The sequence below is a fragment of the Nannobrachium achirus genome, assembly GCF_963921795.1.
Source record: "Nannobrachium achirus genome assembly, chromosome: 10".
Classification (NCBI taxonomy): Eukaryota; Metazoa; Chordata; class Actinopteri; order Myctophiformes; family Myctophidae; genus Nannobrachium; species Nannobrachium achirus.
The window spans coordinates 27824110-27840504 of NC_137819.1; the positions used below are offsets into that span (position 1 = coordinate 27824110).

The following is a 16395-nucleotide window of genomic DNA, read 5'->3' on the forward strand; positions in this document are numbered from 1 at the left end:
GCTGTTATTTCAGACTTGTTAATGAGCCAGAGTGCAGCCTCAAATCTTCAGGCGAGTTCTTTTGGAGAATGGATCTGTCAGCACCTATGGCCTTTAGAACACTCTGCCTGAGATCACACTAGAATGTAAAAAAAAAAGATGTAAATGTGGTAAAAAATAAATCATGCATTTCTTCAGTATAAAAGGCTTTATTTATTATGTGAGACCACTGACAGAGATACAACCTCTTGTAAGCCTTCATATATTCTCTGTAGTACTTCCATTATAAACAAAATGATTATTTTCTTCACTATAAAAACACTATTTACTTAACATGTAACTACTGAGACATGACATCTTGCTAGTCTATACTGATTCTCTATAGCCCTTCCATCTGATTATTAAGCAGATACATACTGTGCTATGTCATGTTCTAACGAGGACGATACTAATGTTATAATCCGCAGTAATGTGTTAAAGAAGAGCGGAGCAACATTGCTTCCCAATTAATTTTCATCTTTTGTAGGAAATCTGGTAGAAATGGTCTCATGTGATACTGAGACTGACGTGAATGTCTTTATCTGACATTAAAGTCTTTGTCAGAGTTCAACAACTCTCCAAGCATCTGTGTAGCAGCGATAATGTTCAATGTTTTCCACACATACGGTCACGACCCATTTTCGGTCTCTAGAAATGTTTTTAGGGGTTTGAGTAAATATCCTGTGATTCCTGTCTTTTAGTTTTTTACCATTCCTAAATCAATTTACAAAAAGAAGAAAGCAATTTCAAATACTCAACATTTTACAAAACCTCTAAAATATTAGAGGAAAAAAAGGGAAAATAGCCGATCTACAAGCACATAACGTGTCCCAAAATGTTGTGAACTTGTAGATCTGTTATTTCCATAATCTTTAAAAGGGGCTTATTTGAATAATTAAAAAGAAAATGTGTAAGGTTGGGTCCCAGAGAGATACAAAATGTTTATTTTTTGTTTTGTGTGTCGAGCTGAAAAGGTTTGTAAATTTGAAGTGGAGGTGGAACTGAGAAATCCCATCTAGCATTATTGAGTCCCAGATTCAAAAGAAACCTTCACGACCTCCCCCTTCACATCGTCATCCGTTTCCATAGGAGGGGTAAACTCACAGTCGCTTGGCTCTAAGATCTTGAGATTGGCCTGAAGAGCCATCAGTTTCTGTGCTCTGTCGGCCGAGAGGCCGGTCCGCGACTTTATGCTTTCCAAGCGGTGCCAGAGGCGTTCGCAGGCCCCCGTCGTCGGTGGGATCTGCAGGATGGCAGCGGCCACGGCAGACAGGGGCTCAGAGGAGCACAGGCCCTTCCACCAGGTGGAGGGGGAAACATGCTGGCAGGAGCTCCATATGCCAACACCCTTCCACAAGCCCTGCTTGGCAGAGAACCTGGCGAAACTGGCCAGCACTTTGCCCTCGTCCAGGTTCAAATGGTGCGACAGGTTGGAGATAACATAATAGGCGCTGTTGATCTGCTCTCCGGAGAGCGTTTGTTGTCCGACGTGCTTGGGATCGAGCATGTACGCCGCCGCGTGTACAGGCCGCACGCAGAACTCCTGACACCTGTCCAGGGACGCCATGATGGCCTTCTGTTCGGCGCTGTGAAGCACCGACCCGGACAGGGACGATCCGATGTGGTACCTCAGCTGACTGAACATCTCCACGACGCTGGACAGGACGGCGTCCTCCCGTTTCATGTAGTCGATGTAGTTCCCCACCAGGTAGAGCAGGTTTCGGCTGCTGCTCACCCCTTTCCAAAAGGCTGCGTCCTGCAGGGTGGCCCGGACGGACGCTTCGATGTCCAGCGCTGGCGAGACGGCCATCTCTTGGAGAGTGCTCTGGCCCTTAAGGAGACTGTTGAACATGTTGACCACACCAGTCCAGTCAGAGCCACTGTTCATTACCAATGCGGTGCCACTGGTTGTGTTGCTCCTCATCTTGCTCGTTTGCCAGTGACTTAAAGTCTCTGCCAGGCTCTTCCTCTCCCTGACATAGCACACCACCTGCTCAGCCCTCCTGCAGAGGGCTTTCATAGAGGGCTGTGAAGCCATCTCCTCAAAGAGGCCTTTTACACCGGTGGCCGTGCATCCTATAGCTGAAATGTGTGGGAACGCCTCCTCTACGATCGCCCACGCGGCTTTCATGTCCGGGGCATCGTCGGTAACGACAGCAAAAACCTTCTGTGGTCCCACTTCATTGATAATCTCTTTGAGCTCCTTGGCAATTACAGCGCTCGTGTCTGCATGCTCCTTTATCTGCGTAGATTTGTGAAACAGCGGCAGAGGAGTGGAGACAATGTAATTGATTGTTCCGGTCTCTTTTACATGAGACCAGCCGCTGCAAACAACAGAGACACAGTCAGCCTTCCCTATGGTCTCTGCGACCTGGCTTTGCACTCGGTCGTACTCACAGTCCAGCAGGTGAGACGACAAAGCCTGCTTGGTGGGCGGACAGTAAGCCGGGCGAAGCACGCTGAAGAACCGCCTCCAGTAAACATTGTCTGTGAGACTGAGGGGCGAGGACGTCGCATAGACGGCTCTCGCCAGGCACTCGTCGGCGTACGTCTGGCTTCCCTGGTCCACTGAGTCGATGAGGAACTGCCCGCCGGGAGTCGCCGAAGGCAGGTACGAGGACGAAGGCACAGGGATGGAGGCCGAGGAGCTCCGGTCGGAGCCCGGTGACTGCTGCGAGGCTACACAGTACTCCTTGCATTTGTCCAGGTGCATCTGCATCTTGGTGGCATTCTTGGCATGAGTCTTAAAGCAGTAGTTGCACATGAACGTGTCCCTCCCATCTTTGACGGCCGGGGTGAAGTGCTTCCAAACTCCCGAGTGACGCGGCATTGTCCTCTGTGTGGACATTGAAGGACAATAGTAATTATTTTTTCAACCAGAAATTATTAGGGACATCAAAACCTTTCCGACAGTTTTCAGCTACCAATATATGAAAAATACCACTAAATCTTTGAAACTATTATGACTAAAAACTATTATATTTTTATTTGACATGAATAATTGCTGTGGGGATTTTCATTATTTACAGTGAGAACTGAGATTTACTACTGTATGTTAGTAAACAGTAAATGTATGTAGTGTTAATGTATTAATTAATATTTGTACATTATATGTGTTAAATCAGGGGTTCTCAAAGTGGATTCCAGTAACTTTGTGGGTTCCTATATGGGGGTCTAAATTGACCCATACCAAGTCTGTAACTCTAACAGCATACAAATGGAACCAAATGAACCCTAACGGATCCATTTGGTTCCATTTGTATACTGTCAGAGTTAATGGGAGACCTTGAAGTGTAACAGTTTGAGAAACACTGTGTTAAATTGTTTAGCCTACAGTGTGAAGCACAGTGACATGCAGTGTGTACATACACACACAGGCAATATAATTGAATAAATAGTATTGGTGCAATAACTTTATCCATTTTAAATTACTTTATGTATACTTATACTATATCATACTTATAATTCATTGCACTAAAACGTTATTTGTGAGTCTGTTTAGCAAAATATAGGAGCTGCATTTTTAGCCATGAACTCGCTGACCTACCTATAGAGACAGACACCACTCCCTCCGTCCACAACGGAAAGAAAGGACAGCAGAATGTTGATCTGAGAGTGAAACCTGAACTCACTAGTTCTCTAAAGTTGCCATCACGTTTAGCTACCCAAGCTAACTTGGCTACAAAAGCCAAAGAATCACGGTCACGAACCGACTAAAAAAGTGCTGGAAAAACGACCGTGTCGATCAAATCTTTACGTCATTCATACGAACTGTCCTACATGTCAGGTACGATCTTGTTAACTTGGTGATTTTCAACTCGGATGTGAAGGAAAGTGAACAGTTTCAGTGCAGGACGGAGCCTTGCTTTGTTTTTCACACAACACTTCCTGAAACTACACTGCATGATCTGACAAGTACGGCGGCTCTCGTGGGTCAATGTTCGTTGACGTACTCGCGTTTTCAGGCTCACTGATCTCCCCGAGTAAAGGGGGGTAAAAATGGAAGTAAAATAACAGAACTACAAGCTCACAAAGCGTCGTTAGCTTGTAGGTCTGCTATTTCACTGCTTCTGCAACATGATGGTAAGATAGCATTATGTGTGCACTGCACTGCACACATAAATGCACACTGTTGATGACCATGGACATGATGGGTACAAAAAGGAGAATAAGGCTGACAGAGAGAATGATGGATAATACAACAGGTGTTACAGTACTGTACAATAATATTTTTCAACTGTTTTAAAAGTGCTAAAATCAAAACTAAAATAGAATAATCCCACAAGTTATGTTCATCAATCACCAAAACAAAATTAATGGTTATTTTGAATTGGCCAATGCAACATTACTGTAGATTTCCACCACTACAAAATGCTTTTGAGAGGTATTTTTAACTGTTGTCTTTGGTAATATTACAAAATGGTAGTCATATACTACAGGGGTCTTCAACAGGGGGTCCGGGACCCCTAGGGGGTCCTCAGAGTTACTACAGGGGGTCCTCCAAATCTTTGTGTGATAGAAACTTTGTTTCTCCTTTTTTGGAGCTGTGTGAAGCACAGGCTCCCTATACGTGGCTGTGTGGGTCTGTGTGTGTGTATGTAGCCTGAACTTCCTAAACTTCGGCACGCCACTAGTCCCACAGTTTTGCCACCACACACTCGCGCCATATGTCAAATCGACCGGCTTACTCGGGAATCGTGGGCTAGTAACTTGCTAAGAGAAAGGTTCAATAGTTTAATTGATATTAATTTATTAGTGAATTAATTTTCCCCATTGACTTATAATGGGAATCGCAAAAACTCACATTCAATTATTTGTCTCTCGCAAACCATAGGGGCTAGAGTTTCAAGACTTGGAGAGGAGGTTCATAATGATTTCAAGGATTAAATGAAAAATAATTGTGTCATTTGGCCGCATGGTGGCGCCATAACACCCCACTTTACGTTTTGGCCTGTAACTCTTGAACCGTAGGTCGGAAAATTAAAAATATTTTTTCCCTGGATTCCTTGGGCCATGACGCATCTCCCCATATAGGCCACGCCCATTTGCGCCATGATAGATTGTCCGCCATCTTGAATTTTCTCCAAAACACACTTTTTGCTCCTTTTCCTACATATTTTCTTCAAATGTCACAAAAATCGGTACACATGATCCACACACACACACACACACACACACACACACACACACACACACACACACACACACACACACACACACACAGCTCCACTTCACACGGGTGTGATTTTTGGAGCTGTGTGAAGCACAGGCTCCCTATACGTGGCTGTGTGGGTCTGTCTGTCTGTCTGTGTGTGTGTGTGTCTGTGTGTATGTAGCCTGAACTTCCTAAACTTCGGCACGCCACTAGTCCCACAGTTTTGCCACCACACACTCGCGCCATATGTCAAATCGACCGCCTTACTCGGGAATCGTGGGCTATTACTTTTCTAAGAGAAAGGTTCTATAGTTTAATTGATATTAATTTATTAGTGAATTAATTTTCCCCATTGACTTATAATGGGAATCGCAAAAACTCACATTCAATTATTTGTCTCTCGCAAACCATAGGGGCTAGAGTTTCAAGACTTGGAGAGGAGGTTCATAATGATTTCAAGGATTAAATAAAAAATAATTGTGTCATTTGGCCGCATGGTGGCGCCATAACACCCCACTTTACGTTTTGGCCTGTAACTCTTGAACCGTAGGTCGGAAAATTAAAAATATTTTTTCCCTGGATTCCTTGGGCCATGACGCATCTCCCCATATAGGCCACGCCCATTTGCGCCATGATAGATTGTCCGCCATCTTGAATTTTCTCCAAAACACACTTTTTGCTCCTTTTCCTACATATTTTCTTCAAATGTCACAAAAATCGGTACACATGATCCACACACACACACACACACACACACACACACACACACACACACACACACACACACACACACACACACACACACACAGCTCCACTTCACACGGGTGTGATTTTTGGAGCTGTGTGAAGCACAGGCTCCCTATACGTGGCTGTGTGGGTCTGTCTGTCTGTCTGTGTGTGTGTGTGTCTGTGTGTATGTAGCCTGAACTTCCTAAACTTCGGCACGCCACTAGTCCCACAGTTTTGCCACCACACACTCGCGCCATATGTCAAATCGACCGCCTTACTCGGGAATCGTGGGCTATTACTTTTCTAAGAGAAAGGTTCTATAGTTTAATTGATATTAATTTATTAGTGAATTAATTTTCCCCATTGACTTATAATGGGAATCGCAAAAACTCACATTCAATTATTTGTCTCTCGCAAACCATAGGGGCTAGAGTTTCAAGACTTGGAGAGGAGGTTCATAATGATTTCAAGGATTAAATAAAAAATAATTGTGTCATTTGGCCGCATGGTGGCGCCATAACACCCCACTTTACGTTTTGGCCTGTAACTCTTGAACCGTAGGTCGGAAAATTAAAAAATTTTTTTCCCTGGATTCCTTGGGTCATGACGCATCTCCCCATATAGGCCACGCCCATTTGCGCCATGATAGATTTTCCGCCATCTTGAATTTTCTCCAAAACACACTTTTTGCTCCTTTTCCTACATATTTTCTTCAAATGTCACAAAAATCGGTACACATGATCCACACACACACACACACACACACACACACACACACACACACACACACACACACACACACAGCTCCACTTCACACGGGTGTGATTTTTGGAGCTGTGTGAAACACAGGCTCCCTATACGTGGCTGTGTGGGTCTGTGTGTGTGTGTGTGTCTGTCTGTGTGTCTGTCTGTCTGTGTGTATGTAGCCTGAACTTCCTAAACTTCGGCACGCCACTAGTCCCACAGTTTTGCCACCACACACTCGCGCCATATGTCAAATCGACCGGCTTACTCGGGAATCGTGGGCTATTACTTTTCTAAGAGAAAGGTTCTATAGTTTAATTGATATTAATTTATTAGTGAATTAATTTTCCCCATTGACTTATAATGGGAATCGCAAAAACTCACATTCAATTATTTGTCTCTCGCAAACCATAGGGGCTAGAGTTTCAAGACTTGGAGAGGAGGTTCATAATGATTTCAAGGATTAAATAAAAAATAATTGTGTCATTTGGCCGCATGGTGGCGCCATAACACCCCACTTTACGTTTTGGCCTGTAACTCTTGAACCGTAGGTCGGAAAATTAAAAATATTTTTTCCCTGGATTCCTTGGGCCATGACGCATCTCCCCATATAGGCCACGCCCATTTGCGCCATGATAGATTTTCCGCCATCTTGAATTTTCTCCAAAACACACTTTTTGCTCCTTTTCCTACATATTTTCTTCAAATGTCACAAAAATCGGTACACATGATCCACACACACACACACACACACACACACACACACACACACACACACACACACACACACACACAGCTCCACTTCACACGGGTGTGATTTTTTTTATATTAACCACTTGAATCCATATATATTCTGAGAACTTTAGCCAAAAATAGCAGATCTACAAGCTCACAACGTAGCGCGAGGCGTTGTGAGCTTGTAGATCGGCTATTTTTGGCAAACAGGTTTGGTGTAGAGGGGGAAAAGAGCAGACTAAGTACAGAGTGAAAGGTCAAGTTTATTAAGTATTGACGGTTCAAGTGGTTAAATATCAGAAAACACAAATTGACATGAATCCAAAATACACAGATGATTGTGCTGTCAAACAATGAAACTATATGGAATCTATGGAAAGGTTGTGGGGGTCCCTGCTTCATCTCTCTCTCTCTCTCAACTATAAGGTTCCTTGGCCTGAAAAGGTTGAAGACCCCTGTTATACTACATAGATTCACACCGGGGCATTTGTCCAATTTTTGTTTAATACATGGGCCATATATGTTATTTATTGATAAAGACGACAAGAAAATACAATTTCAAGTGAATACATGACACTAAGTGAACTGCCTCAGTGATGGGGGAACAGTCCCACTGGGATTCCCTGACAGTGTGTATTAGGACTGAGGAGTTGACTCAGGACACGTGAGTTTCTGCTGGCACGTCTTGACTTTGTTGGTACACAGCCATTCTGTGAACCGTTGAAGGTCACACTTTTCCATTCTGTGTTTTGGTTCCTTTGCGTCTGGATAAACTCCAGTGTCTCCTCGGCTGTGAATTCTGCCAAACCATCTGCAGCAACCATGTTTTGGCGGCCGAGTGTTGTCCATGTTTGTTTGACATGGTGAATGGTCACTCGCTGTGCCAGTACAGTGCGCAGTGGTACTTTATTTGTGCTGACTGGTCAGCTGCCATATAGCCTAACCCTATAGGGCAGGGGTCTTTAACGTTTTCAGGCCAAGGACCCCTTAGTTGAGAGAGAGATGAAGCAGGGACCCCCACAACCTTTTCATAGATTCCATATAGTTTCATCGTTTGACAGCACAATGATCAGTGTATTTTGGATTCATGTCAATTTGTGTTTTCAGATATTTAACCACTTGAGCCAACTTGACCTTTTACTCTGTACTTAGTCTGCTCTTTTTCTCCTCAGCACCAAACCCCTTTGCCGAAAATAGCCGATCTACAAGCTCACAACGCCTCGCAGCTCGAGGCGTTGTGAGCTTGTAGATCTGCTATTTTTGGCTACAGTTCTCAGAATATGGACACTAGGGTTCAAGTTAATATAAATGGAATGGAAGATTTGGAGGACCTCCTGTAGTAACGCTGCCTGTTGAAGACCCCTGCTATAGGGAATAAATGACAATATTAAAAAGAAAGTTTTGTCCTCTGAAAAAAAAGGGGAAAAGAATTATACGCAGGGCAAGTACTGTATTTTGCATTATTTTGAGGGATCAAAATTACATGTATGTTGGACATGTAATTGTAAGTTGCCCTGAGTACACTAAGTGAGCAATAAATGGACCCATTACCACCAACATAGGTGGTAAGGAGTAGCTGAGCTCACTTTGGTGTTAATGACTCTTGTAAGGTTAGCTGCATCCAATGACAGTGATTATCTTGAGCTTGGGTCACATTTCTGGACCATACGCCTGTCATTAGAGACTTGCCGGGGGCATTTCTGGACTTCTTTTACAGTATCCAGGTTGGTGTGTAGCAGCGCGTGCAGCCAAAGCAAACTACCTCTATCTAATTTTGGGGCAATCCGAGCTGCTAATGTCAGGTTACATTATAGCGCTCTTTAGGAGGGGAACATTCACTTTGACGTACTGCCTGAGAGAAAAAAGGGAGTCCGAAATAGAGAGAAAAAGACTAGGGGCCACAGGATCTCACATTGAAAGCTTAGGCCAATTTCTGCTTCTTCCAGTGTTGGACTTATAAGTGGTGAAGGGCCAGGCCAGGCTGGTTTGAGAACACCATGGCTCCAAACCAGATAACTGCGTCTGCGACGAGTCCAGACCACAATGACACAAGCCGAAAGGAAGAAAGATGAGGTCATGGCATGGGAGAGATGCATGGCTGACGTTAGTTAGTCTTTGGCTTTGGCAAGAGGATTCAAGTCTTCTCTAGTCTGACCTCATGGGAACCCTCCTAGGAATTTAGACAAAGGTTATATTTCCTGTGTACTTTAAAAGGAAATTCCAGCATAGAAGAGGCAAAGACAAATTATGGCAAATAAAGGGTGATTTTGTGGTGCACCAGCAACGGGGTAACACAAGGTAATGTGAGAATTTGTCTGCGAGTGACAAATGTATGCAGCTGAGATGCTTTTCTTACTGTGTTATTAGATTCTGCCCTAGTCTCAGTCCACTTGCTTTCTAATCTTCTTAAATGTGAAACAGTAGCAGGACGCCACAGTGCTCTTCAAATGCCATTTCATGCTGGCATCCACTTATCTGTCACTCCTGCAGAACAGCCTTTATTTTGTTCATGCTGTGACACAGTCACCAATAACAGCAGTTATGGCACACATTCCCCATCTCCCTGTGGGCTGTTATGGAAAATTGGGCTCAAAGATTAAAGTATAATTTATGTTCCGAAAAGTGCTTTAAATGTCTTTTCATGTGAAATGCCCACAAATAGTAGTAGAGTGAGGATTACTCCCTAAGTGCAAGCTTTTGGACCCCAACATCCTCTACAATGTAGTACACCACATACTCTTGACTGCATGAAGGCATTAGACAGCTCAATAGAGATTAATTAAATGCTGTGTCGTGTTATTACGCTTGGGAGGGCCAAAGCAGTCGATCCCGTCCCTGAGGTTACTTTGAAGTCCAACAATGGCATTGACGGGAATGGTGGCGTTTTGCGCCAACACAGTATTTCACTGTTTTCATTTATCCATGTCACTTTCATGCACATGAAACTGTGATTTTATACCCGGTGCTCTGTTTTCATATATCTATCCGTGTCAATTTAATCATGCACATCATGACAATTGTGATTTTGTATCCCTGCTGCTATGTTTACATGCTGGATAACCTGCAGGGGAAGCATTCCAGCCTTCTGTAGTGCCACTTATTTGTTCTTCTTTGTATCATGCATCCATCTTATGTATCTATTGTAGTGGTTCTCAAACATTTTTGGCCCAGGGCACCCCTGCAAATAACCTTTTCATCCATGGCACCTCTGAATTACATTGTTACTTTATAGCGCCATACACTTTAGTCGTGTACGCAAATAAGTAAATCTTTCCCCCTAAGACAGTGTTTCTCAAACTTTTTCATGTCAAGGACCCCCAAATTGACTCTTACTAGCCCGTGGACCCCCATTTGAAAAGATAGGCCGGGGACCCCCATAAGAGAAGTTTTTATGTCTCTAGCAGTGATTCCCAACCATTTAATTTCAAGGACGCCCAAGGTTTACATTAGGCTAAGGACCCCCATTTAATGGCATTTCTATCTCTGAGACCCCAATTTATATTGTAAAATCAATGTTAATTTAACTTGGAAGGAACCAAATGGACCCGTTTGGTTCCATATGTACACTCCATTTGTACACTCACTGAGTTACATACCCATGGGCCCATTCGGTTCCTTGCATCATTTAGCTGGGGAGCCCTTAAACTCCCTCAAGGACCCCTGGGGGTTAGGGTTACCTCACTTTGAGAACCAATGCCCTAAGTCTCAAGTTTTCCTTATGAGATACTGTATCTTAGCCAGGGCCTAAGATACAGTATCTCATAAGGAAAACTTGAGAGAGTATCAGTTTCCATTTAGGACAGACTGACAATAGCATTATACTAGCCTGATTTCAGACTCAGCTCGCGCACTCTGAGAGTGGGCGCCTGGGCGGGTCTCTGGTCTGGAAGCATGCAGGCTAGCATTATACTTGACATTTAACTACTTGAACCCCAGCATCTCTATCCTGGGTGCAACATTAGCCAAAAATAAAAGATCTACAAGCTTACAACGTGTCGACGCGTTGTGTAGATCTGCTATTTTTGTAGATCTGCTATTTTTTAGTAAAGAGATTTGGTGTAGTTGGAAAAAGAACACACCAAGTGCAGTGCAACTCAGGTTGCTCAGGTATAGAGGGTCTACAAGTGGTTAAACTGAAGTGATAATGTATTCTGCTGCACCCCTGGACTTACTGTATGTCACGGCACCCTAGGGTGACACAGCACCCACTTTGAGAACCCCTGATCTATTGGACTTTGTACACTACAGTATATTTGATCTGACTGTGCCTTCCTGTTAGTTGACCTGTTCTGTGTTCCTCTGTCTCATCTCTATAAGCCTTATTCACGGCCCGCCCACTCAGCATCCCCCGGGTGCTGAAGTCACATTTTGAAGGGGAAAATCCTACTATAGCCTATAGAGTTAACACAGAAATCGCTAATTTAATGCAATTTCTGAATAGTAAAGTATAAAATACGGCTAGCATGATCAAGAACACAAGATAGTAAAAGGCACAAAGCATTATAATTTACTTTACCGTTCGAAATAATGATTTGTTGGCTTTAAGTCCAGCTATTTCTGTTATAGTTTCCCCTTCTAAATTGATGTCAGCACCCGGGGGGGATGCTGAGAAATTTGCTGAGTGGGCGGGCCGTGAATAAGGGATATTCTCTCTTCCCTGATCTAACTCTTCCTGCAATGTCGAGGGCTCACAGTCACACACACAAAATAATCACTCTCTCTTTTACACCTGTAATTGTGTGATGATGACAATAAACTTGATTCTTTCAAGTGAACCTTGCGAGTCTCGCTGAGGTCCACGGAGAATAAAGCGTGCATGGGAAAACAGCTGTGTGTAATGACTTATACCGTGCTTGAAAGAGCTGAAACGTTGTCAACCTTCAGAAAATCATGCTTGAGGTTGTGGGTGTGTTGTTTCAACAATTATGTCTACGACATTTATTGATGCAAAGAGGCTTTTCATATAAAACACCGGGGTCATAAAGAAATGCTTCCAAACAGAGTCTAAAAGCTGCAGCATTAAATACATGTTGAGTATAACTGGGTTTGTTAACCGTTTTTATCTTCTGATAATGTTTTGTTCAGGATCAGCTCTCGGCTCGCATTTCTCTCTGCATGGCGAGCTCACTTCAAATCTTCTGAAACAAAACATAATATGGAACAGATTCATCAACAAATACAACGTTTTAGCTTTTTCCAGAGTAGGTTTTCAAAATATCTTGACATTGCATTAACTTGATATGATAGGGTTCCATCTGTAATTTCTGTTGAAATTGAGTTATATGAATATTCCTTTATCTGCAATTGGGGACACACACAATGTCTAATAGGAATATTTATATATCCAAATCAAGCAAATTAAAACATTGACGCTCAGTAATCTACAATGAATGGAGATGTATCCCTATAATTATAACGAGCACAATTTGGTTTCTGTGTGGATTAAATGTGAACAACTATTTACTGTACATGGACTTTATCTCTTTCGAGCAGAAATAGTTTTAAATCAATGTTGACAACTGATTTCATGTCGTCCTCATTTCAATGATAAATACCAGAGACATTAATACGTACTGCAGACAAACTCATTTCAGAGCTGCATCCATGACACATGTTGATTAAATAACGACTGTCTTTATCACAGCTCAATTTATAATCCAAACATTGTTATCATCAGTCACCAACAGCTGTGCAAAAGAAGGAGCGATGTGTACCACAATCTTCCTCCTAATAATAACTTGGGTTTCATCTGCATCAATTAAATTCTACCACAACTATTTGCTGACACTGATTAAAGTGGATTTTCCTAATAGTGCTGTGCTCAATCTTTCTGAGCCTCCATCCTTTTCATACCCCTGCGTGCAGTACCTTTACCACCCAGCAGAGGCCACTGTAGCCAAGCGCCTTTCCAAGACCTTTGACATCAATACAAAACATGTGGCAGAAACACACATTTAAATGCAATAAACAAAACAAAACAGACCATCTACTCTAGTGTACTGTTTCTCTCTGACAATTTAGACAGGAAAAGGAACTTCTTCGGGTACCTGTTCCTCGACTGCAGTGGTTCTCAAACTTTTTAATTTCAATCCTTTTAGCCTGAGACCCACTTGATACATTTGGCTACATTATTCAAAAAGTGGAATATTGTCCTAAATAAATGCAGGCCCAAACTTAAAAAAATACATTATGAACTAGAAGCAGTGCTCTTCCGAGCACAGGTCTCCACCAGGCCGTGTGTCCTGGTGGTGCTACTGTATAATAGGCCAATGTAAAAAGGGTGGCATATGTTCTTCACCATAGATCTTTCATGGAAATCGGACGCTGCATGCATGATTTGAAGCATTGTGTTCCAAAAATGTGTTTTGCTAAAGTCTACCTGCTGGTGGCGCTATAACAGGCCAATGTGAAAAAAGGTAGCATTTGTTCCTTGACCTAGTGGGAATATGTGTGGCAAATTTCACGGTAATCGCAAGCTGCGTTGATGATTTGAAGCATTTTGTTCAAAAACTGAGCAATCCTGCAAACTTTGGAAGCTAATATTAGCCAATCAGGATGGAATATGAAATATCAGACGGATCGGACTTGATCACATGACTATAGAGATACTGTGTACCGATTTGCGTGATTTTTGGATAAAATCTCAAGGAGTAATATCCAAAAATGTGTTTTACATAAGTCGTCCCAAAGGTGGCGCTATAAAAGGCTGATGTGAAAAATGCAGGGCAAAGGTTTATCCTTAGCCTCTAGGGAGTGCGCTTACAAAGTTTGAAACTGATCGGTGGAGTTATAGGTAAAACCACAAATCGGCCTGTTATAGCGCCACCATGAGGCTGATTTAAAAAAAAATAAGTGGCAATTCTTCCTCGGCCAAGTGGGAACGTGTGTGCGCTATTTCATGATAATTGCACTTTGCGTTTGGGATTTGAGGCATTTTGTTAAAAACGGCTCAATCCTACAAACTTTGGAAGCCAATCTTAGCCAATCAGGATGGAATGCAAAATCGGACAGATCCGTGTCGATCACATGACTATCGAGATACTGCCTACCGATTTGTAGGATTTTTGGACAAAATCTGTAAGAGTAGTGCACAGAAATGTGTTTTGCGAACATCGGCCACTAGGTGGCGCTAGAAAAGGCCCATTTGAAAGATTTAGGGCAGAGGTTCTAGATTGGCATCCAGGGAATGTGTGTGCTCACTTTGGCAGCGACCGGGCCAACGGCGACTGAGATTAGCTGCACACAAACTGCGAGGACACACACACGGACGCACGCACGCGCCACGGACACACGGACGGACGGAGGGGAAAACATACTCTCCCCCATGCCTTCGGCTGGTGGAGACAATTAAGCTGTATTTAATAGTGAACAAATATTTTAAATATATATTTCTAAAAAGAGGGATGTTTACCAACGACCCATTAAAATGGGTCCGCGACCCATCCAGTGTTTGGGATTGGGAAACACTGTTATAGACTATAGAGGTTATGTGCGCATGCATAACATGAATGGTAAATCGAGTGGCAAAGTGAGTTTAATGTTGTTGAACTCAGATAGGACTTTGCTGTTTGGATGTATGTGCTGTCAAGGCCAGAAAGTCGTCTTTTGCCACTCAGTAGGCGTTCCTGCATAACTTCCGGGTATGATGATGATGTCACGCACGTAACCTCTATTGCCATGTGGCTACGCTAATAGCTTTATTAAAATCGTGTGATCTGCCTTGCCCTTGACTTACGACTGCAGTGCAGTTTGACAGGGTAGAGTAGAGCACTCACACTTGTCCATTATTGCTTCAGCACCTTCCAGTGCCAGTTATTGTTCACTGTTTAACAGAAGGCACTGTGTGCTTAGACTTACACAATAATACCACCCTGCTGTTCCACTCAAGTTTATAATAACACCAATGCCAGCCTCTTTACTCCCTTTCTCAATCTCAGTCTCACTCACTCACTGCTTGTTCAGTCTCTCTCTCTCTCTCTCTCTCACACACACACACGCACGCACGCACGCACACACGCACGGACGCACACACAATGACATCCAGTACTTTACTTTAGGAAGCCTTAAAAAAACACCTCAGTGAGCAAACACAATAATGACTCTCTTGCCCATAAACAGTGATTTACAAACCTACAGTAATTCACGATTCAGTTGGCAGACACCAGCCAGACGCAGGATAGATGCGTCAAACAGGAGAGGCCTGGCGACGGCGCCTAGCCATCTCCCCGCAGAACGCAACTAATGTCCCGTAAGAGAGCAGGTGTGCGTGTGAGGGGAAAGGGAGGTTGGAGAGAAAGAAAAGGATGCGTAAAACTTAATGGAACAGAGAAAGGTGGAAAGCAAATCCATCTCCTCTCTTCCTTCCTTTGTTTTCCAGTGCTCATTTTCTGGGGGATTCTGCGTGAAAATGACAAGCTGAGACGCCTGACTGAGTCATGGCTCTGGGCTCTCCGATCAGCCAATAAAACCAGCCTTGGATATATCACCACCCATTTGTCTTTGAAATTATCTTTCATCCCAAACTTTTTTTTCCCTTCTTCTGTCCGTTTGGTTTATCTTCCCCTCTGCGTGAGGGCAGGGAGAGTGAAAAGACATGGATATATCTCTTAACAACCTGTTTATTCACTGAAACAGTCGCATTAATGATTAAAGCGAGCGGAGGGGCATCCAGACTTTGTAGATAAACACCAAAAGCTATTGTTTACTGTGACGGGAGGGGAGGGGGTTGGTTTTGAAAACCCAAAACATTTGTCTCATCCAGGATTGTAAAAGAAATGAACACATTCTTTCCGGTCTCTGATGTTTTGCAAGACCACTCCCAACCATATTGTCTTTGTTAGTAATACGCTTTAAGCTCTGCTGCATTGTTTGGCACATTGGGCACGCAGAGAGCGAGGATTTGTCTTCCGAGTAGGATAAAAGTAAAACAACAATGGAGTTCAAAGGGCCATGGGATTTTCAAAAAGAGCATATTTGCCTTTCCCAATAATTAGATATTTAGACAGCCTCCCAGC

At 43.2% G+C, this 16395-nt stretch overlaps 1 protein-coding gene across 1 annotated transcript; it reads right to left on the bottom strand.

Annotated features, from left to right (window-relative positions):
* Window positions 1-314: 314 nt before the first annotated feature.
* On the bottom strand, window positions 315-3875 carry LOC308292620 (uncharacterized protein). The gene is made up of 2 exons (XM_080735008.1): window positions 3566-3875; window positions 315-2854 (listed from the first exon to the last, which is right to left on the bottom strand). The coding sequence occupies exon 2, from the start codon at window positions 2846-2848 to the stop codon at window positions 1040-1042; it is 1809 nt and encodes a 602-aa protein (XP_080591134.1). The 5' UTR covers window positions 2849-2854; window positions 3566-3875; the 3' UTR covers window positions 315-1039.
* Window positions 3876-16395: the final 12520 nt, after the last annotated feature.

Coding starts and splice junctions, on each gene's coding strand:
- LOC308292620 (XM_080735008.1), bottom strand. CDS start 2,848: ATGCCGCGTCACTCGGGAGTTTGGAAGCACTTCACCCCGGCCGTCAAA.